Consider the following 21,984-nt stretch of genomic DNA (forward strand, 5'->3'; position numbering starts at 1 on the left):
TAGGTCAAGCTAAGGTGCTAACACTGAAAATTACATCAGTTTTCCGGCTTCCCACAATTACAGTAACATTCATAGAGTGACACACAAGACTTTGAATAGTGCATCAACTACTAGAGCCACACCAACTCAAACACGCCACTGTGGTCTGGATGTGGTCTGTCCCCAAGGGCTCACGTGCTAGCAGCTGGGTCCCTGGTCTAGCAACGGTGAATGGCGGTGCACCCTTACGAGGCAGGCCATGTTGATACCACCCTCAAAAGGGATGAGTGCTATTTTTACAGACAGAGTAGGTAAGGTCTCAAGGCTGGATAAGTTTCCTTAAGAACCAGGGTTCTGAGGAATGCTCCATTTCCTCACTGATACATGCCCCCAGCACATTTGAGACAAACAAATATCTTCAGAAAACACTTATGTACTTTCTCATAGCAACATAAAGAGGGCGAAGACACAAACTAAAGAGAGCCCTGGACTCGTAGTGTATTAATAGCCTTAATCTTTCTCTAACTATCACTTAAATGCTACAATTTTCCACTATGAAACACACTAGGTATAAATGTGATTTCCAATTACTTTTAGAAAGTGAAAATATCCCCAAGAGGAGATTTCTGTAAAACATAAACTAAGAAGGGAAAAACTAAGGTAGAGTTTTCCATAGCAATGCTGCTAAATTTAGCATGTGGTTAGTAAAAATACCCCTTATCAGAGATTGGCACCATCATGACCACCATGTTCCTGACTGGTGGAGTAACAATATAATAGTCTCCTCCTATCATAAAAAGCAAATTCTCAGTGCTGTCATGCCATTCCCTCAGCTTGACACTCCCTAGTGTTTCCCAGTCAGAAAAGGTCAAATCCTCCAGCGAGGCCCTGCTCTCTTCACTCCCCTGGTCTGCTCCACCCCAACACTTCCTAGTCAGCCTGCAGCTTCTATGGCCTTGCTCAGACTCCTTCCCTGCCTACCTGGTCCACGTCTGTGCCTTTTCCTCCCAGCACTTCTCACAGGGCACAGCTGCACGTGTATTCGAACAAGTCTTCACTGTTTGCCTACACTGCCCGATAAGCTCTGCGCTGATGTGTTTGTTCGAGGCAGTCTATCCAGTACCTGGCATTGTGCCTGGGCGTGGAAGGTGCTGGATAAATATTTGGTGAATAAATGAATGAGTGAATAAATCATGAGGCTTTATGCCTATGTAACAGATCTGTCAGAAGTAAAGCAGGACAGCATGTAATCAGAGAATACCTGTATTATCCCAAGAACAAATATGCACACTAATAAGGGCTATACAAATAGAGATCATACAACAAAAGCAGGCTTGCCATCAGAATCTGTCTCGGCATAGATGCTGGCATCCATGGGTGACTAAGAGGCCCTATCTCCTGCTGTTTACCATGGGCAAAGAAATATCTATGTTTTGTCTCTAAAAAGAAATACCAAACAGACACCAGGACGCTGAAATGCACAAGAGGAAACTAGAGCTCAGAAGAGGCAGCAGGGATCACGGACAAGGTAAACCAGCAATGTCAACAGAGAAGCAGGAACGGCAGCAGAACCGAGTATGTCTAATGCCATGGCCTAAAAGAGATGGAAAGAATAGTAATCATAAAGGTGCATTAGGAGCTGGGAGTTCACTTCCCAGTACTGCCTGTCAGCCAACGCCTATTGGTATATAGATTCAGTTAAACACCTAAGTATGAAGAAACTCTGTTCGTGGCTGAATGGAACTCAGAAGCAGCAAGGGCCAGCAGAGGAAATGCAGCAGCAAGAATGGCATGGCCACACAGACATCGGTGTACATCTGAGAAGTCCCAGAAGGCCAGAGCTTGGGACTGAGGTCCAGGTTCCTAGATGGTGGGAAGCAGACTCAGTCCTTATTCACAGTGCAAACAACATTCTGTATTTACTAGGTACAAAGCCTTCTGAGGCAGTGGGACAGATGAGTAAGGCCACAATGACCAGTGGCTTCCATGCACACACGAGCACACAGGTCCCTTGTATCTTCATCTTAGTTGGCCATGGTGAGTCAGGCTCAGCTATCAGATCTTCTTCTGAGAATACAAATCTTTAGTAGTGACAGTTACATAGTGGAGGAAGGAGCAGCCATATCAATAACTTCCTTGGGACATGCACTGTCCTCTTTCACAACACTGGGTGCTCAGCTTCCCTGATTCTGACTCTTGCACACTCTCTAGCATGACATTTCTACGTTTGCCCTTCTTATTTATTTATTTAGAGCCAGAATTTGCTCACAACCAAAGTACATTATGGCTCCTGCTTATTGTCAATTTGCTTAGCTTACAAATGAGTCCTAAGATGCTGAGGAGAAAAGATTTTTCTCCAGATTACAAAGAGGGTCAAGACCCGGTGTGTCCAACTCTTAGTATTGTGGATACTGTGTTTAAACAGACTGGACAACTACTAAGAGATGTGTGCCTTAAATCTATTGAACAAAATCTAAGCAAACAGTAAGACAATAAAAACTAAACTTGGCAGTAAGAAAGGGAGAGAACAAATAAAGAAGAGCCACTGAGCCCATGTGCCCAGAGCTACAGTTTTACATTGTATCAGAGGATGATCTTGGTCATCAAAGCAAGATCTCTATAGTGTGTGCGTGCATGTGTGTGTGTGCGTGTGTGCGTGTGTGTCTGCGCACGTGCACACGCCTGTGTGTTGCTAGGGACCAAACTCAGGACCTTGTACATGCTAGGCAAGTAACTCTACTACCCAGCTACAGCCCCAGCTTTCTGTAGCTTTTGTCAGCCATTCCATTAACATAAAATTCCTTATTTTAAAAGGAAATAATAAACAGTACATAGAAAAAGAAGAAATGGGGTATAAATGCCAATGGCTATGTAAAATCTAAAAAGACCGTATTTATACTGCAAGAATATTCTTAGCACTTGTCATGTGCTCTCAAACGTCTATCTTACTCTCCTTCCTCACCAGACACTTCGACATGCCCTCCCTCACAGGCCACTGTGTGTCGTCCCCAGCAGACGGTGTGGTTTAGGAAGGCTTAGCCGGCTGGACTGCTGGAAGCAGTCCTGTGAAGGACACTGCGCTCAGCCTGGGTCCCAGGCCCCTCTTGGTTCCTTACCCACCATAAAGGGAAGAGGTTACAAAGTCTAGCCACCAGTGACTGAGCCACTATCTGTACCATCAAGGCCACCATCAACTGGCACCTCCCGAAAGTGAACCAGAGTAAGTTGACTTGTCAGAGAGAAAAGTAACTAATACAGACGGTCTAATGTTTCCAGTGTCCTTGACTTCCCAACAACTCGTTGCTATTCTCTTCCTTTCTTCAGATCTTGGTAAAGGTAGATTTACTTATATAAAATGTCATTTCCTCTTCCAACCTCCACTGTGGTTTTCTGTAGCCAAAACATGCGCATTCGACATTAGTCTTTCTCGACTCTTTGGTCATCATTAGCAGACTATCCGGGCTGGTACACTCTATCAGATTCTCTCGATGGCACTGCTTCAGGATTTCCCGATACCCAAGTGATCGCAGGCTGACGAGCTAAAGCTGTGATGGGCCACACTTGATTCCAGGAAGTGTCCATCATGTTCCCTGAGGGCTGGTGTCCAGTAAAAATACAACCAGCACTTCATCTGTCCAGGTTGTTCAAAGCCGTAATCACAAACACATCCAGAAGGCCCATGAGAAACATCATGCATTATCAAAAAGATAACTATTCTATAGCAAAGAACTGATTTTACTGAAAAAAATCTTGTCAAGAGTGTAATATGTAAAAATCTGTCATAGTGATAACTTATATTGACAACCAGCCTAGAAACTCGGGATTTTCTCTTGCTTATATATCAGAGAACACATGATTTAATCCTTTTTTTAAAATTTAACATTGTATTTACTTCAAACTCTGTCTTAGTTACTGTTTTATTGCTCTGAAGGAACACCATGACCAGGGCAACTCTTATAAAATTTTGATCAGGAGCTTGTTTCCAGTATTAGGGGTTAGACCATGATCATTGTGGCAGGAAGCAGACAGGCACAGCACTGGAGCAGTGACTGAGAGCTTACAACCTGATCCACAGGCAGCAAGCACAGATAGATAAAAACTGGGCGTGGTGTGGGCTTTTGAAACCTCAAAGCCCATCCTCCGGTGACACACCTTCTCCAAAAAGGCCACACCTCCTAATCTTCCCAAGTAGTTCCAACTGGGGACCAAGCGTTTACATTTATGGGCCTAAGGTGGTCGTTCTTGTTCAAACTACACAAACATACTGGGAAGGCATGCGCACAATGAGCATCCCCTATCACTCAGACATGTGCACTTTACATCGTATTAATCATGCAAACTCAATTCCAAGTTACATGCAGACAATGTGGAAACACGCTGCGCTCAAGTGAGAGGAGGAAATAACAGATCTTAACACACCCAGATTTAATACAAAAAAATTCCGTAAGAGAAAGGGCATCGCACAGCTCTCAAACCCAGCAGTAACTTGGTGATCCCTAAAACAGGCGTCGACTTCAGAGTCGCCTGCCCAGCCATCCCGGAAGGTCTCCAGATACGCTGGCGCACTAACAACGGAGAGCAGGAAGAGGACACCCACTTGGTCAGGTCAAGGTGCTGCTAACATCTCACAGACATGGCTGAAACTCTGTCCTACATGGAGACCAGAGGTGCACGCACACGGCCATCTGCCACGGCCGCCTACCTTGGATGCCTGGGGTGTGGAGACCACGTGGATTGTGCTGGGCTTGACACCGTTGGCCTTGGTCCGCTTATAGAGGGCAAATCTGCTTTTCCTCCTGCCCCTGTCACCATTAGGCAAAGCACCATTGTACCTAAAACAAAAACAGAAACACTCACTTGTCTGCAAACTTTCAAAGTGTCAAGGGCGAAGGCTCGCAGAAGGGGGCAGTGAGAAATGGAGGGAGAGCATTGAAAGTAGACTTCAGCTGTAACAAAACCCAAATGGCTTCCAGAGACTGCATTGAAAAGTGATGCACAAGTAACTATAGGTTTCCTACTCTATGATATGAAGACAGAATCTTCGGATCCTTTTCGGAAGAGACAAACAAGAAGTCTGCAGAGGTCACACGAGTGCTGGCTTGATCCAGCCTGTACTGTTCTAAGAGACCTCGGGAAACACTTGAGAAACATTTAGATGAACTAGTTAGCAAAAGTATGCCAATTAAAACTCATCTCTCAAATCTTAATGCTTTTTTTACGATCTGCTCTGCAAAAAGACCGAATTTAGTTACTTACTTTCTTAAAAGTTTTGAATCCTATATGCATTCTCATTTTTTTTTGAACCCTATACTGCTAGGTTAACAGGGGAAAAAAAAAGCCAGCTTGTACAAATTATACATGCGTTTTAGCCACTCTCAGAAAGCCTGGCGAGTAAACAAGTCCTGGGTAGATTTCTTACATTTAGCTAATGACAGAGTTTAAAGAAATTCAGGATTACAGCTGACAGTCTGGTTTTAACTGCATGTGCTAACCATAGATTTACTGATCTCTGAATGTTTTAACCAGCATCCCATGTGGCCATGCAGATTTGACTAAGATTCTTTGCTGGCAACACGGAGAATCTCCTCTCAAGAGGAGTGAAAGGGGGTCGTATAAATTTACTCAGATAAACACAGCTGTTCCAAAGTCCTCTGAGAACACCAAAGAGAAGGGCCACGGGTCTGGTGGCTTGCTCCTACTCTGCCTTATCCAGGAAGAGAGGTGTGGTGTGGGAGGGTGAGGCCCCTGGGAACTGCAGCAGTTGGAACAAAGGGGTCTGGGTGTATATTTAAGAGCTGAGTCAACAGCCTCACCAGACAGTGGTTTCAAATCATCACAGAAGCTCTTTCTACTGTGCTTATAATCTGTTTCCATGTCCATCAGAAAGGAACCAGCTACCTAAAGATGCCTCTGGACTAAATAAATAATTTGTTTCACGTTTTAGGCCTCTCTTTTTTTCCCTGAGGCAAGATCAGAAAAATGTAGTTTCCATGAATCTGCAATCACTACTATCAAGCACTCACTTCTGGGTATTTTGACACCACACTCCGAACCAACAGTCTATATTAAAGGAAACACAGAACCAATTAAAGTTGAGACAGTAGACAACGTGGAGGAGCATTTTCACTGCTGTGGACCAGACAGACGACAAGCTCTGTCAAGGTTTCCCATGCCATACTCTCCTCACATGCTCACACAGTCCGGAAGGGGACCCAGCCAGGTTCAGAAGGGGCCCAGCAGGCCCAGTGTTCCCAATTGCATTCCCTTCTCCCCAGTCTGCCCCTCCCCTCACACCCGAGATTCACTGTTTTGGTAGAAGATGGTATTGCCAACATCCCTCTCTGTCCCTCTCCCTTTACAATGTGGTCAACACCCCCTCATCCTAGAACATATAAAACCCAGACAAGCACAACTGACTGTTTCCTGCGGGTGGCCTAACCACATGAACACAGAGCTAGGGGAATGTCACATTCTGACTGAAGCAAAAGTGAGGGACACAGGATTCATCAGGGCTTTTGTTGATTCAGATGTACTCTAACCCTTACTCATGAGATTCTTGTTTACAGCCTCAACGTTAGATCCAGCCCAAAGAGACGGAGTCAGAAATGCCAACACATGCAGAAACAATTTAATTTCAATTGCCTGTGTCCGTGCACAGATGAACAGATACTGTAGGTTAGACAAACAAACCAGTGTGTGGACAGATTGCCTACTTAATGTACCTAGATGATGACAAGTAAAAAATCGTTCTGGAAACAAAACAGTGGCGGGAAAGCAGTGATGAAGATGAGACGAGTTTCTAATTAGTTTAAGCTCCCAAGCCATTCATTCAAATATTTATAGTGCCCAGTGCTAGAGCTGCAATGAGAACCGGCTTCCTGCCCTCACAGAGCCTTCTGTTCAGGAGGAGCGAAAGCTGCAGCAGTGTGGCAAACACATGGGGCAAGAGGCGGCACCAGCGCAGAGCAGGGAAAGACGCTCGGGACTTGTCCTGAATCCAAGCACACTCAAAGCAAGGCAGGCTGAGGGAGTTCCAAGTTCTACGTTCCCAAAGTGGGGAAGCCGTGGAAAGAAGGGTGGGGAAAACAGACAGGTGAGATTACAAGAGCAGGGCACTGTAGGACCGGTACAGGAGACCAGGGAGTCTGACAGGATTTGCTCAGCGTGACATAGGGACTCAGCAAGTAGGGTTCAAAGTGCAGGATAAACTAGTAGGATTGCTGGAAACAATCAGCAGAGAGCACTGTCACTGCTGAGGGGCAGGCAGAAGATGGATGCTACCCCTCCTCCCCAAAAACGTAGAAGCACATTCTGGAGCCTGTGAGTGGACCTTTCAGAAAAAGGCAAAGGCTCTCAAGATAAAGTCATCTTGCATTGTTGGGGGAACTTAGCTTTAATGACAGGAATCTTTAAGAGGCATTGGGGAACAGAGGGAGAGACCATGTAAGACAGACAGGGAGCCCAGAGTTATACAAGCACTCTAAGAAATGCCTGGAGTCACCGAGAGCTGGAAGAAGCGAGGAAGGATCTCCCCTGGAGCTATCACAGGGGTGGGGCCCTGTCCACACCTTGATGTCAGCCTTCAAGCCTTCCAGGACTGAAAATATCAACAGCTGTTGTCTCAAGCCACCAAGTGGGTGCTCACTTATTAAACGAACCCAGCAAATTCTACAGACTGATTCAAAGCCAAACTGTGGAAACGGACTAGGGCACGATAAAGGTTTAGCACTGTCTTGAGGTGGTGTAAAAATCAGCAAAACTAGGGAGTCTTACACAAATATGGAAAGCTCCACCCCAGAGATTCTAACGCAGCATGGGGAGCGGGCTCCAGATCCATACCTCGAACCCAGAACAACTCAATGGTGTAGGCAGAGAAGGGAAAAATCAGAGAGGCTCTGGCCTGGCCAGGGTGAGGGCACTTGAAACAATCACTGGACTTCCAGGTTATTCAGAGAAGACACAAAGGAGGGCAGATGTCAGAGGTCTGGTGGCAAAGGCTTTGGCTGTGGGGGAGGGCGCAAACATCAGAGGAAGAACAAGATGACTGCTGAAGGGAAAGCCGCAGAGTGGGACTTGAAGAAGGCGAAGGCAATGCTTATGGATGGCAACCACTACCGGAACCCACCCTTCTTAGGCGTGCTAGAAGGATACAGCCCAGGAGGAAGTTTATCACAAAGACAGAAGAGAACAGAGCAGGAGTATTGGTCATTGGCCATAGATACCCAATGTCCTTCCACCCTTTTCACTTCAAGGTCTCCCTTGGAGGCTCTCCTGTCAAGGAACTTGGTCTGGGTGGTCACAAATCCCTCCTTATTGCCCCCTGAGAAATGGACTCTAATTTCTTCTTCCCTAAACGTGGGTCGACCTTCCTGACCTATGACCTATTTGTCAACAAGATGTAGGAGTGGCCAGAGTCTGAAACTTCCCACACCAGGCATAAATAAGCTCTGTGGCTTCTGCTGGGACACTGAGGACCCTGAGGTGCCTCAGATGCCACTAAGGCACTAAAAGAATGGTTGGTGATGGTCTCGGCTTCACAGTCTTTATGCTGATGTTCAATCAATTTCAAGCCTGGAATGGGACTTGAAACAATCTGACAACCATCACCAGCTCCCCTCCCCATCCCCAGTTCTCCTCCACTGCCCTCCAGTCCCCTCCCCATCATCAGCTCCCTTCCCCTCCCCTCCCCCACTCCAGCTCCCCTTCTTTCCCTTCCTCCCCAGCTCCCCTCCCTTCCCCTCCTCATCCCTAGTTTTCCTCCATTCCCCTCCCCATCACCAGCTCCCCTCCCTCCCCCCATCTCTAGTTCTCTTCCCTTCCCCTCCCCATCCTCAGCTTCCCTCCCCTTCCCATCCCAAGCTCTCCTCCCCATCCCCTCCCCATCCCTCCTCTCCTCCCCTTCCCATCCCCAGCTCTCCTCCCCTCCCCTTCCCATCTCCAGCTCTCCTCCACTCCCCTCCCCATCTCCAGCTCCCCTCCCTTCCCCTCCCATCACCAGCTCCCCTCCCTCCACTCCCAAGAGAACTGTGGGATCCTGGGAAATCAAGGCACCTGGCTCAGTGCACCAGAAACACACAGCAAGCATGGAAAGCCCTGCCTGTTGGGCTAGCAGAGCGTCTTTGGTAGGCTCAGGCAGAAAGGAAAAATTGTGCTTACAGAGGCAAAAAAGGGCACTGCTCACCAAAGGAGGTCAGAATGCCCTCTGCCTGTCACCTTCCACTGGGGAATCTACAGACACTGAAGGTGCAGGTGCAGCTGACTCACCCTTTCAGCTGAGTGGGGTGTCCAGCTGGAGCCCACAAGGGACTTCATAAAATCACATTAAAAAAAAATAAATCCGAGGGTTTTAAACATCCATTTATTTGGATGATGAGTAATTAAAAACTCTTTCAAGATGCAGCTTGGCTTTGCAGTAAATGTATTTGGAATTTTCAAAAGATAAAATGCTGTGTGTGGGGGGGGGAATCTGTCCAAGAATTAAAGGGGTTCCCTTGATTTACAATATAGAGTTTGTATACTAATGTCCATCAATATCATTTTCTGTGCACTTGTTTTCTGAAATGGAGGCAATGCTCTTATACTAGTAAAAACCTCAAAGTGGGAAAAACACACAGACTTAACAGGCAGGAAAGGTTAGGCAGAACCTAAAGCCACGTCCAGTCCTGTATCACTCCAAATAGGATGCTTTCCAGTCGACAGCAATGACAAGTTATCAGTTCAAGGCATTTCCCGACACACGATACAACGACACCGTCTTGAAATAACACTTGCCACCTAAAAATTCACTTGTCAATAAATAAATCCTTAGAAAACACAACACTGGGAGAAAGGGTGCCCAGAGTCCCCACCCTGGAGACACTACAGAGGCAATCGCTCTGACGGCGGCATCAGTGTGGAATGAAGAGCTGTGGGCTCCAGCGACCCAGGCACCACCAGCATCCAATGGTCATGATCCAGACAGACTGGAAGCTCTGCCTTCCTTCTGAGTGACACCTGTCACCTTCACTAATAAACAGCAAGCAATCACTGTAACCAAAGATGAACCGGATGCGACCCTAGCCTTGAGGCCAGCAGACAAGGCGCCAGCCCTGACAAAGGCCTGCAATGGGGCAGCTGTGCTGAGGCAGCCCCTACTGATTCACACATGCAATGTACTGCTGCAACTGCAAGAAGTGCATGCGAACCACAAGTGCCTGGCACTGGGTGCAAGCAATTACAGTCTCGACCCCTGCATTATTTAGCGCACTGATGTCTGGATTCTCCCGTCCTCATCAACTGTAAGGCCCAGAGACACACACTGTTCACGTCTCTATGCACAAGACTCACTGCACACTGGAGTCTCCTAAAGTGAGCAGCAGAATTGGATATCAGCCAGAGAAACAATTACGGCATCACCGAAACGTCTGTTCCCTCTGAAGGGAAACTTCTCCGGCTCTGTAGACATCGGTTCACTCGGGGAAGTCTCCCAGCTTTGGCAGCAGAAGATGTTCAAGTCACAATTGCTTGTTGGAAATAATCCCTGCTCCAAGAAGCTATTCAAAAAGTATTCAATGTGAGACATACACAGCCATGTTCTTTCAAAATGAATCAGGTGTATATAGGGCATATCAGGCTAAAGGCAGGATCACAAGGGCCAAGATACACACCTGAATCTCCATAGACTTGGGCAGGTGGAAGATGCTATCAAAGTAATAAAACACCTACACTGGCAAGTGTTAAAGAAAGAAAATAAATAGAAAAATAAAAAAATAAAAGAGTGTGACTGTGCCCATTTTTCCCAGTTTTATCTTTTAGCGACTGGTGACCCCAAGGCCATACATACGCTAAACACATTATCTCCCACTGCTATGGCCCCAGGCCTCCAATGGAACACTGCATTATGATACTGCTCTGGTGTCCTGGAGGAGAATGCATTGTCATGCCCCACACATGACAGTCCAGACGTGGAGTAATTACCATCTTGTACACCACACCTGGGTGACATCTTCAGCTTCCTTCTACCATTTGGAAGGTGGTTGTTTTCTGAGCTGTTCCTTCTCTTCACATATCCTTCCTTTGTATCACCTGGCGGCTTTACACGGAGGAAAGGTACATTAAACAGCCACAAAGTGAGGGATCATGAGACAGAAAAATGCCACTTAGCTCTTTTCTCAGCTAGAGCTCTGAGTGCCTAGCATAACTGCACCCATTTGACTCCAAAGAGCAATTCTCACACACTTGCACTCAGTATGGACAGAGGAGGCGGTCAATCCATCCGGCTCTAATACTGGCACACTGTACATCCCACCTAAGAGGTCCCATCCCATGGGCTGGGTCACTTCTTAGATACGTACTGCCACTACAGTTGACAAGTGACATGCAACTTTGCAGGGATGCTACTTTTTTGCTTATCAACTAGTTCTCCAGTTTCCTCATGATAAAAAGCCTTCCAAAGACCAAGCCATGCAAAGGGCCCTTCCCCAATATCCAGAACCCAATCTGAGATGCGCCTTCAGCTGACTGTTCCTTGCCCTTCCCAGATGGGCACATCTGCGAGCTCTTATCGTGAAGGGGGGGAGGCCTGGATTCTGGCGCTACCTCAGTCTCTCACATGACCTTTACAAAGACCCTACACTTCTTGGGGGTTCTCAGGAGGGTTTCTGCAATGTGGATTCTGTCCAGTGTGCTTCAAGAGGTCTGAATCCTGACCCCCTGGACCTCATTAGCACCACACCCACGCTGATCCCTGGACAAGCACTCTGCACACCCACGCTGATCCCTGGGCAAGCACTCTGCACACCCACGCGGATTCCTGGGCAAGCACTCTGCACATCCACGGTGATCCCTGGGCAAGCACTCTGCACACCCACGCTGATCCCTGGGCAAGCACTCTGCACACCCACGCTGATCCCTGGGCAAGCACTCTCTTCTTTCTTGCTTTTATTTAATTCTTACTGATTCTTGAAAGCCAAACTTCCTCTATGTTTTTCTCCAAGCAGGCTACAAAAAGAGGACAGGAGGTAGAGAGAGAGGGAGAGAGGAAAACAGAGGGAGAGGGAGGGAGGGAGTGAGGGAAGGAGGGAGAGAAGGAGGGGGAGAGGGAGAGAGAGAAAGTGTACAAAGAAAACACTAGTGTACCTAAACAACAATGCAAACACTCATAAAAAAGAATGATACTTATTATCTAACATTCACCACTTTGCCTTTTGAGGTTTTCCTCATTTCATATCAATGCTGTCACAGAGTCATGCAAAGTAATTTTTGTTTTTACCATGCTAGATATTTAAGCAAACATTTTTCAGAGTGTAGGCAAAGCCAAGCAAGAATAAGAAGGCCCTTTTCTCTCTCTGCTCAGACACTATTTCTCTCAGACTACTTTTAGCCTGCCTTTGGCGCCAACAAGCTACAGTGTCTCCAACTAAGAGGCTCAGTTAATCCATGCTTTATGTCAGAGACTGTTTACTCTACTGGAGAAAATTTTAATTATCGTTCTGTAGCTACCTTTTTATTTATTTATTTTTACTGTAATGGTGTTTTAATGAAAAACAGTTCCGTTTCCATGAAGAGTCAGTAAGAACATAGGTACTATCTTCCAATTTGGCAGGTGTCTTTGGTTCATGGAAGGAGGAAGCAGATTCATGTTTTTATCTGCATCAGTCAACTACAACAGCCTAAGAGCATCCAGGCTCCTACAGGCATGCCCTTGGGAGATGCTTATATGGCCTTTCAGGTGCTCGTGGGCATTCTCAGGTGCCACGCCCAAGCTTGACACACAGTAGTCTTTTGAAGGTTTGCTGCAATGTGAACCAGAAACCACATCCATGAAATTTTGTTCTATCATTTTTCACACAATTTACATTTTTACATGTAATTGTGTAAATGTAAATTGTGTAAAAAATTATATTTACACATGGAGTACTAAGCAGCTAAAAAAAATAACATCTTGAAATTTGCAGGCAAATGGATGGATCTAGAAAACATCATATTGAGTTAGGTAACTCAGACAAATATCATATGTATTCACTCATAAGTGACTTTTAGATAAAGCAAAGAAAAATCAGACTACAATTCACAACCCCAGAAAACCCAGACAACAAAGGGGATCCCTAAGAGAGACATACATGGATCTAATCTACATGGGAAGTAGAAAAAGACAAGATCTCCTGAGTAAATTGGAGCGTAGGAATCATGAAAGAGGGTAGAAAGGGATGGGGGAGAAAAGGGAGTTGAGCGCAATAAAAACAATAAATAAAAGAAAAAACTTTTTATTTCTAAAAGAACAAACATGCCAAACTAAGAAAGAAGATGAGGATGAAGCCAAAAGACGAATTTGTCATATTTATTACATACGGTTTGAGATCAGGTAAAGATTTAACATTAAATTTTGTTTTTGAATAAATGTCTTCTATATATCAAATATATTTTCATATTCCATTAATAAATTTTTAAGACAGATTAAATCCCATATTCCTTTTTTTATAAGTTTGACACTTGTTTATTTTGGTTTGGCCTCTCACTACCAAAATTAAGATAGTCGGGTATATAATATAATAGGTGGTAGATTAAAAATCTGGCCCCAATTCTTTATTCCACTCTGAATATAGGTACTGTGCTTGCTAATATATAGTTCCAGCTCATTCTTGACCCTTGCATGGGTCAGGCCGGGGAGGACCTGCTCTAGTCAGGTCCAGGAAGAACAAACTTGAGACAAACAAAGGTTAGACGTGTACTTGTGGGGGAAATGGATTCTGGGAACCTCTCTTAGAGCCACAGGAACAGATTCAGCTGTCTCCAAGCCGAGGGAACGAGGCACCAGGAGCGATGCCATCTCATGGATGGAGAGTAGAACACGGTGATAGGAAGGAGAGAAAAGTTTAACTGTGAGGAGGAGTGGGATGGTGTCAGGGATGGCATAACTGATTCTAAGGACATCTGAAAAGGCCATACGAAAATGTACATTTTATAAGCTTCCTGGTTGATTTTAATGGGAGTTATCCTACATAATGTATTATGGTCAGCACCATATGAGGCCAAATAAAGAGGCCAGTATCAGATATGACATACCTCCCTCAAGTCGTTGTCAAGCCTGTCCTGGACACACCACACTACACAGGCTATTGACCCTGTTCCTAGTTTACCATGAGAACCTGACGGTATGACCTGATGGCTGGAGACACCCTACACGTTGGTCACAGGACATGGAGTTAGCATGTTAGCACTGATCAGGAAGCTTCCTCCCTGCAGGCTAGCCCTGACAGTACTGGAAGGTGCTATGTAGGCTTCTTGCAGGGAGAGGGTAATCAGCAGTCTGACTCAGCTGTGAACCCTGTGAACTAGAATAAATACTACTGTGTCAAGACATGTCCACTCGTATTAACATTATGGAGGTAACTAACCACTTTCTGATTGTATTTAAGGCCCACTCCACAAGAGGAAACATGCATGGTACTCTAAATCTGACACACACACACACAAAATGTGGTCTGGGTACTCTCAGGCCCAGGGTTGAACTTACTACTATTCTCTAGCTTTGTATATGAACACAGTTATCAAACTGCCCTCTAAATTTGCAGAACTCTGCCAGGAGTTTAGGACAGATCCCAGCCCTCCTCAGAGAAGCCTGTTTCTCTAACAGACAATGCTAACACATATACTCACAACTGGTCAAAATGCAGAGAATTAAGTGACAGAGGAGGGCTCAGTCACAAACGGGACAACTCTGACCTCACCCCGTCCCCAAAGCTCAGAACCATGTGGAAGGAGGCAGAAAGGCAGGGTGAGCAGAGCAGCATCTTTCGGACCTGACAGGACCCTGCACTCATCGACTCAGAGCGCTCAGTGGTGCACGGAAGAAAAACAGCGACATTCCACGGCCAGCTGCGAGAGTGTGTGGGATGGAGAGTGTTTTCTTTAAGGGTGTGGTACCCGCTAGATCAACCACATGGTGGATGTTCCACACTCAGACACAGATGGCCAGCACAGACTGGATGGAGTAGAAGGGAAGAGAAGGAAGGGGGTGGAGAGCTAGTGAGACGAGGGTGGATCAAAGAGGAATTAAGAGGGGACCTTGAGGGTGAATATGATCAAAAAATACATGACATTCTCAAAGACTAAAATAAAAATTTAACTATAGAAAACAACAATCTCATGAATGTAGGAAGAAACAATGCCACCACAGCCCAGCTTCACACAGTCTCCTCAATCCTCCAACAGACTAAGAAGACATGTCTGTGGTTTAAGGAATATTTGTTACAAAGTAGCACATGGCAATGATTAGCTGACCTGTACATTTCAATGGCACGTTAACTAAGTCATTTCTTTAGTACTTAAAAGAGTTGGGGCCAAACATATACATTAACTATCTTTCCATACTTTTACATATAAAGAAAATGCATTCAGAAGGATAGCGCAAATTAGAGAAAATTTCAACTGTATTCCCTTTCAAGTTGGTTTTAAAAATGAAATTTCAAAATGTGTACAATAAGAGGATGGTGATATATTTGTCTTTTTTCCAATAAATCATGTCCATTAAAATCTATAGTCCCTTAAACCAATTAATGTGAACATACAATAATTTTGATCTTTCCTAATCAAACATGGTCACAAAAAAATAAAGGCAAAATTACCTATTATTTGGCAAAGGATTGATCTTTAAAATCCATTTCTACACAAACCTACTTCAGCAAGAAGTCTCTAGAAATGAGCACCTCAGTCTCCCTCTGAAGAAAGGAGCACTGGCCAAGCCTTCAGAACACAGCATATTTCAAAACCCAAAACTCGATGCCACGAAGAAATCTGGTCACTGGTCCAAAGCCTGAAAGCACTGTGTCAACATAAGTGAACTCTGAGATATTCTCTGCACCGTCCCCATGCCCAGCACTGACATACTCACTTCCCATCATTCCCTTGTTTAAAAATGGCATGGCATCCCCCTCCCTACTCCCAAACAAACCACGCCAATGTGCTTAAACCGCTGTGTACACAGATGATTCTTAGAAGCTCACGGATATACAGACAAGCCAGAGCATTCCTATCGACTTCAGTTATAATAAGGAAAGTAGCTGTTAAATATGGATGGCTAGGTACTTCAGGGGCGCACCACTAAGAATCTGTCTTGGATATTATTCAAAGTTTGTATTTTTTAAATTTTTTTACATGGAACATCAGATGTTTCTTTCAGTTGCTTGATGTTTGGAATTATTGTGTGGCTTTTTAAAAAATATTGAAATGTAGCAATCATGTCTTTTGAATATTCTCAAGCTCCATAAGTCCCTGGAGATATTTTTTAAATATATAGTAACCTTATGTACAAATATATAAGCTGTGCAAGTTTACACATTATAGTTCATGTGTGTGATTTTTTTCTGATATGTTGTCCAACTGTTGACAGTTCGAACGAATGCTAATAAAAATGTAATATATAAATAAAAAACCTGTGAATGCTAACACGCAAATAGATTTCTTACTGAGGCTTGCTTCAGTCTTCTCTGACCTCTGGCTAACACTTTCTGCTCCTTCCTGAGCCCTGGGGAGGGGGTGTAGTAAGGGCTGCACCATTTCCGGCTGAGTACTCCATCACTCTCTCTGAACTTTGATCGGCTGTCAGTTCATGGCTAGCTGGCCACCGTCTGCTGCACAAAGAGCTCAATTCCTACTGCAGTTGGTTATAAAATATTTTAGTCTTGCTCAGTTATTCAAGGCAGAAGTTGCAGAGACACCATAACTCTGGGTCAAATGTAAATGCTGTGACGAGCCTCAGAGAGTGACATCACTCATGGCTTCCTGGCATGCCCGTGGGTGCCACACAGATCGCTCCTCTTCCCAAGGCTGTCCTCGAGCAGCTGGACCACAAGCCTGGGAAATATTTAAAACTGCATACAAAGTCAGGATCACTTTTTGACGGCACAGTAGCAGCTAAAGAAGGTCGATTACACAAAAGTGCTTCCGAGCCACTCAGTAGAAGTGGCATTTGCCACAACCAACTCTTCAGTGCCACAGAAGTAGGCTACCAGAAGTTAATGTGCTGTGGGCCATTAACCCACTGACTTCATGAGGAAAGCCACCGTGGAAGTACAAACACACATTGCCTTGTCGATTAGCAAACAGCACACTAGACTTAAATGGCCACTGGGAACCAGCTAACGTATATAATCTTAATGAAGAGACGATACTATCAATTATTCAAGAACTGGAGCACATCCGAGATTCACCCCATCTCTCCATTTGTAAATCATTGCAATACAGAAAGATAATAGAGCCACAGTTCATAAACTATAAATGACCTTAGACTTCACCATACAGATATGAATTGTTTAATGTGGTAGCCACTAGCCATATGAACCTATTAAAGTTTTAGTTTAAAGTTAAAACTAGTTTATCATGCAGCCTCAGAAGTTTAGCCAGTGACCTCCTACAGGCTGGGTGCCATGTACGGGGTCTACTGAACAGCACACACGCCTGTTTTCTAGCATGTCAAATAAAGGGGTTGTTGAAATCACATGGCCAATCAGAGGAAGAATCCTGAGTCCTAGTTGAAGTATATCCTTGAGATTTCCAGAATCGAACAGGGTTCTGAGCACACTTGAGTTCCTTGACATAATGCCAAGGCTAGAACACACTCCCAAGCTCCCTCTCCCTTCCTCCCTCTCTCCCTCTCTCCCTCCCTCTCTCTCTCCTTGAAGACATCCAGTCCCACCCTGACTGGTCATCAAGAAAATGTTCTGCTGCCTTTTGAGGGATAAACGTTCTGGCATCATGTATTTTTTGCTTGAGGCTGACGCACTTCCTCTAGAGACACACTTCAGAATTTACAAGGCAAGTTACTAACAAAGTGTGATTCACCCACAAAAACTCATCCTACAAACAACTTCCAAATACAGATCCTGCAGATGCCAAACAGGCACCGATGAAACACAGTGCTGCGTTGTCTAAGAGACTAAAGTAATACTTTTTCACATGAGTGTTTAAAGATAAAACAGTAAAGCATTTTGATTAAAAATCAGAGGCAAACATAGATATCCATTACTATTCCAGAGGCAAAACAGGGATATCCATTATTATTTTACTCACTAGTTAGAGAAGTTCTGGCCTAATCAATAAACCTGCAATAGATGTGTGAGTGACAGACGGCTGCTAAGAGACACAGAGCCAGCACTGGTGCGGTCAACATGATGACAGTGGATTGGGGAACAAAGCCACCAACCCCCCAAACAGAAGCAATTCTGCAGGAGGAGACCCTTGGGTAAACAGGAACACAATGAAGAAAGGAGCACTGTGCACTGGGAAATTGGACCACGCGTCAGTCACTGGGAGCTATCTGGAAAGAAAAGAAATACGAAAGAAAACGTGTTTCCCACAACACGCTTCACAGAATTCAAGAGGTAAATATGAACAAAGTTTAAAGGGGAAAACTTGATTGCTCGTCTTATTAGTGAATCAGGAATAGTCTCATAAACCCAATAGTACAGACTGGAGCACTAAATACATAAAAGTTTGAAATTTCTACACATCAAAGTTATAAACTTATATTCAACAAATCTAGAGAAATATTGGCAACAATACGGAAAACACAGTGTCTTTAATAGTTAATTTTTTCTTTACAGGTTTAAAAAAAAAAGACAGACATTCTCACAGAGCTGCAAGCGGAAAGGCCAAGAACAGCTCACAGAGCAGCGACAAGTGCACGCCTGTGTTCAGTGTTCAATCTCATTGGCGATTTTAAAATGCACTGTTTGCCAATCAAATTCTCAATCTCTGTTCCAATGCCACTGCACCCTAGCAAGCCTCTGGTGGAAATATTAGCTTCTGTAATTCCTCTGCAGAACAATTTAGCAGCACACAGCAACACCCTTCCAAAATACTTCAGTCTAGAAATTCTAATCTGAGAGCTTCATCCCAGGAACACAATTTTGAAATGAAAGCCAAATTTTACGTGCAAAGATGTTAATTATATTATTACTTGTAGTGGCAAAAACCAGCAAGTGACAGAATGTTCAATAATAATAGATCAATTTGTGTAATTCTACATGATGAAATATTTCCCATAAATTCTTAATAGCAACCAAAATAGAGTATGAAAACTGAATAGAAAAATGTGTGTACAATATGCTCTTTGATGCTAAAAATGTTTAATACACATAGAACCAAAAGGCAAAAGAAACATATCAAGATATTAACAGTGGTTGCTAGAATTGTACGAAATAATTTTTATTCATATTCTTCTCTTTTAGATGTCTTCATTGGACTTATTTCAAGTCAGAATTAAGTATTTTACACACACACACACACGCACGCACACACATGCACACATGGCTGTTTTACTCTCCAGTAGCACAGTAGTGTTCTATAATAACTCACACAGGACCCAGATATAACCAACCCATGGGATGAGAAGCTTAAACACATACTCAGTAGAACGACACAGTGTATCTAAATTGTTAGGTGGCCGTTCTCATACTCATATATGGACTATCTCTGGCACATAAGAAAACTAATTCCAGAGGCATGGTGATGTTGGCCTCCACCTCAAATATATAGCATGTTTGACGAACCGGTTTTTCTACTAAAAGAACATCAAACCAACAGTATATATTACTCATGTACTTTCTTTTTAAATAAAAATAATTCCTGTTTTTTACCAGAGATAATGATGACATGGATACATTTGATTTTTTTACATAGAACTACTGTCTAATTTTTAACAAATATAATTTTATGTAAAGTACAAAACTGGCTTAAAGACATACTTGGGGAAATTTTTAATTTGAAAAGTTTGTTTCTGCTTTAATTCCTACAGCTCTGATCAGACAATGCCAAGTTCGCATCTCTCTCCTCCCAGCGCCTCTCTGTGCCCTTCACTACATCCGCAGGTGTTGGTGGTTACCTCACCTGGACGCAGCGGCGCAGGAACTACAAGGCTGTAGAGCACTGGCAGGTGTATGATCACACACAAAGGAGGCTGGCGCTGCTCACCAACCGGGGAGCCAAAGCAGTTCCTTTTCAGACTGACTGCACTGAACGTTTCCCCCAGCCCTTCTCATAGCTCCCCTCTCCCAACAGCGTGCGTGAGACAAAGCATGCGGGGGGGGCCCCCACATTTACCTGCCCCGCTGTCCTGCTACCGTGACATGCACAAGTAACTCTCAGTGACACCGTCAGTCTACCGTGCTGTTTCACAGATACGGGGGAGGGGCAGCGGTCAGACATTCCTGGACTCACACAACTGACCACAGCTGGAAACTGTTTCAATCTGTGAAACGATCCCACAGAGCCGTCTGTTCCCAAACACAGCTGCACTGAGAACTAACACTGGAGGCTACACTGACATCTCAGTGGTTGTGAGCAATTGCTGATCTTTCAGAGGACCCAAGTTCACGTCCCAGTACCCACATGGAGGCCCACAGCCATCTGTGACTCCAGCTCCAGGGGACCTAACGCCCCCTTTCTGACTTTCACAGGCACATGCACATGTAAATGAAATAAAAAAATTAAAAATTAAAGAATTAATGTTATAAACAAATGCAGTGACAAACACCTCCCATAATTGACCTCTCTGGTATGTTAACAGCAAGCTAGCATGATGGACTGTAGAAACAATGGAAAATGAAAACCATAAACAAGAGCCTTTAACCCAAGCACCTGTGAGGCAGAGACGGGGCTATCTCTGGGAACCTAAGTTTCTGAAACCTACAGTTAATTATGCATTTGTGGCTACCAAGGGACCTTAAGGAATAGGAGAGATTGGAGAGCCACCTGTCTATGCTATGTATGGTTGGAAGACCACGTGAAAGAAAGAATAAGGTGCCTAACTTTTGCCTCCTCTCCAGAAAGTTAAAGCTCCCAACCTCTTTCCTCCCAGTGGCCGGAGACAGGGCAGTTTCTGCTATACAACACCATCTCCCTGGGGATCTCAGCGTTCAAGGGAGTGAGGTCTCTGGATGACCATAGGATTCCAGAAGCCTTGGACTGTGCGACTCTGAGCTGCTTCCCAAGAAGAAACATCTGCAGGATTCCCCCTGCAATACTCAGGTGTCCTGTGGCATCTGTTTAAAACAGCGGGCTTTCACTTGTGCCCTGAACCTTGTCTTCTGTAATCATTTCTAATAATTTGTTTCTAAATAAAACTTCGTGCTCTACTTAGGTCCGAACAGAAATACTTGACGCCCTAAGCACACTTTACCTGTATCTAACTCACTGACTCTTCATAGAGAACACACGGAGGAGGGAACACTGAGACGTGTCAGGGAGCAGAGCTGCGACAGAAGGAACAGTGCCTTTGAGTCCTGGCTCAGAAGGAGTCGTCTACCTGGTGGTAATGACCCAGAAGAAGCACCACGTTTAGGAACCACAAGTCTGAGAAATGTACACGTCATGCAGAGTGCTGTCTCAGAACAGGTTCTCAGGGCACTAACAACATATCAGGGCCAAAGCGCCTGCGACCAGTGTGCAGTGCAGCAAACACGGAGCAAGCTGAAACACTGGGAGATGGCTGAAAAGCAGGGGAATCAGAGGGACTGCTTAGCCAAAGGCCACATGCTGTGACAACCTTGCAGAGTTGGGGGGGGAGACTTTATGCCTCAAAACTAAAGCAAATGCTTACTGAACCTGCAATCTCATTTTCATTCCTTATCTAAATTTCAGCTTCAAATATAACAAAGCTGGCTGAAGCTCTTGTTTTGAGGTCTTACATTCATTTAATGTCTTTAGACCTCTGTAGTAAGTCTGAATCAGGTTTCTCAGAGTATATAGGATTGAGGGACCCTTCGCCTGACTTGAGAAATAGGCAAACCAGAGAAGGCTGTGTTGTTCGGGTCTATCCCACAGAGTTCCAGAAAGGCCACTAAGTTAGTCACATGGAGACAGCATGATAGGTTATAGGGAAGAAGGATCTGGAATTCTCCATCACCACCAAAAAAACAGGGAGGGGAAATGCCAGGTCTAAACTGAAAATAAAGCACATTAAATATCCTTTAATAATAACGAGTGCAAAACAAAAATATCTATATTATCAAAAAAAAAAAAAAAAAG

General features: G+C 44.5%; 1 protein-coding gene across 1 annotated transcript in view; it reads right to left on the reverse strand.

Annotated features, from left to right (window-relative positions):
- The window catches only part of Peli2 (pellino E3 ubiquitin protein ligase family member 2), a 143,786-nt gene that overhangs the window by 85,813 nt on the left and 35,989 nt on the right, over positions 1-21,984 (reverse strand). Inside the window, exon 2 of the mRNA XM_057786348.1 lies at positions 4,682-4,811. Within this exon, the coding sequence (XP_057642331.1) occupies positions 4,682-4,811 (130 nt within the window). The remainder of the gene's footprint in view (positions 1-4,681; positions 4,812-21,984) is intronic.

This window comes from Chionomys nivalis, chromosome 12 (genome assembly GCF_950005125.1).
Source record: "Chionomys nivalis chromosome 12, mChiNiv1.1, whole genome shotgun sequence".
Classification (NCBI taxonomy): domain Eukaryota; kingdom Metazoa; phylum Chordata; class Mammalia; order Rodentia; family Cricetidae; genus Chionomys; species Chionomys nivalis.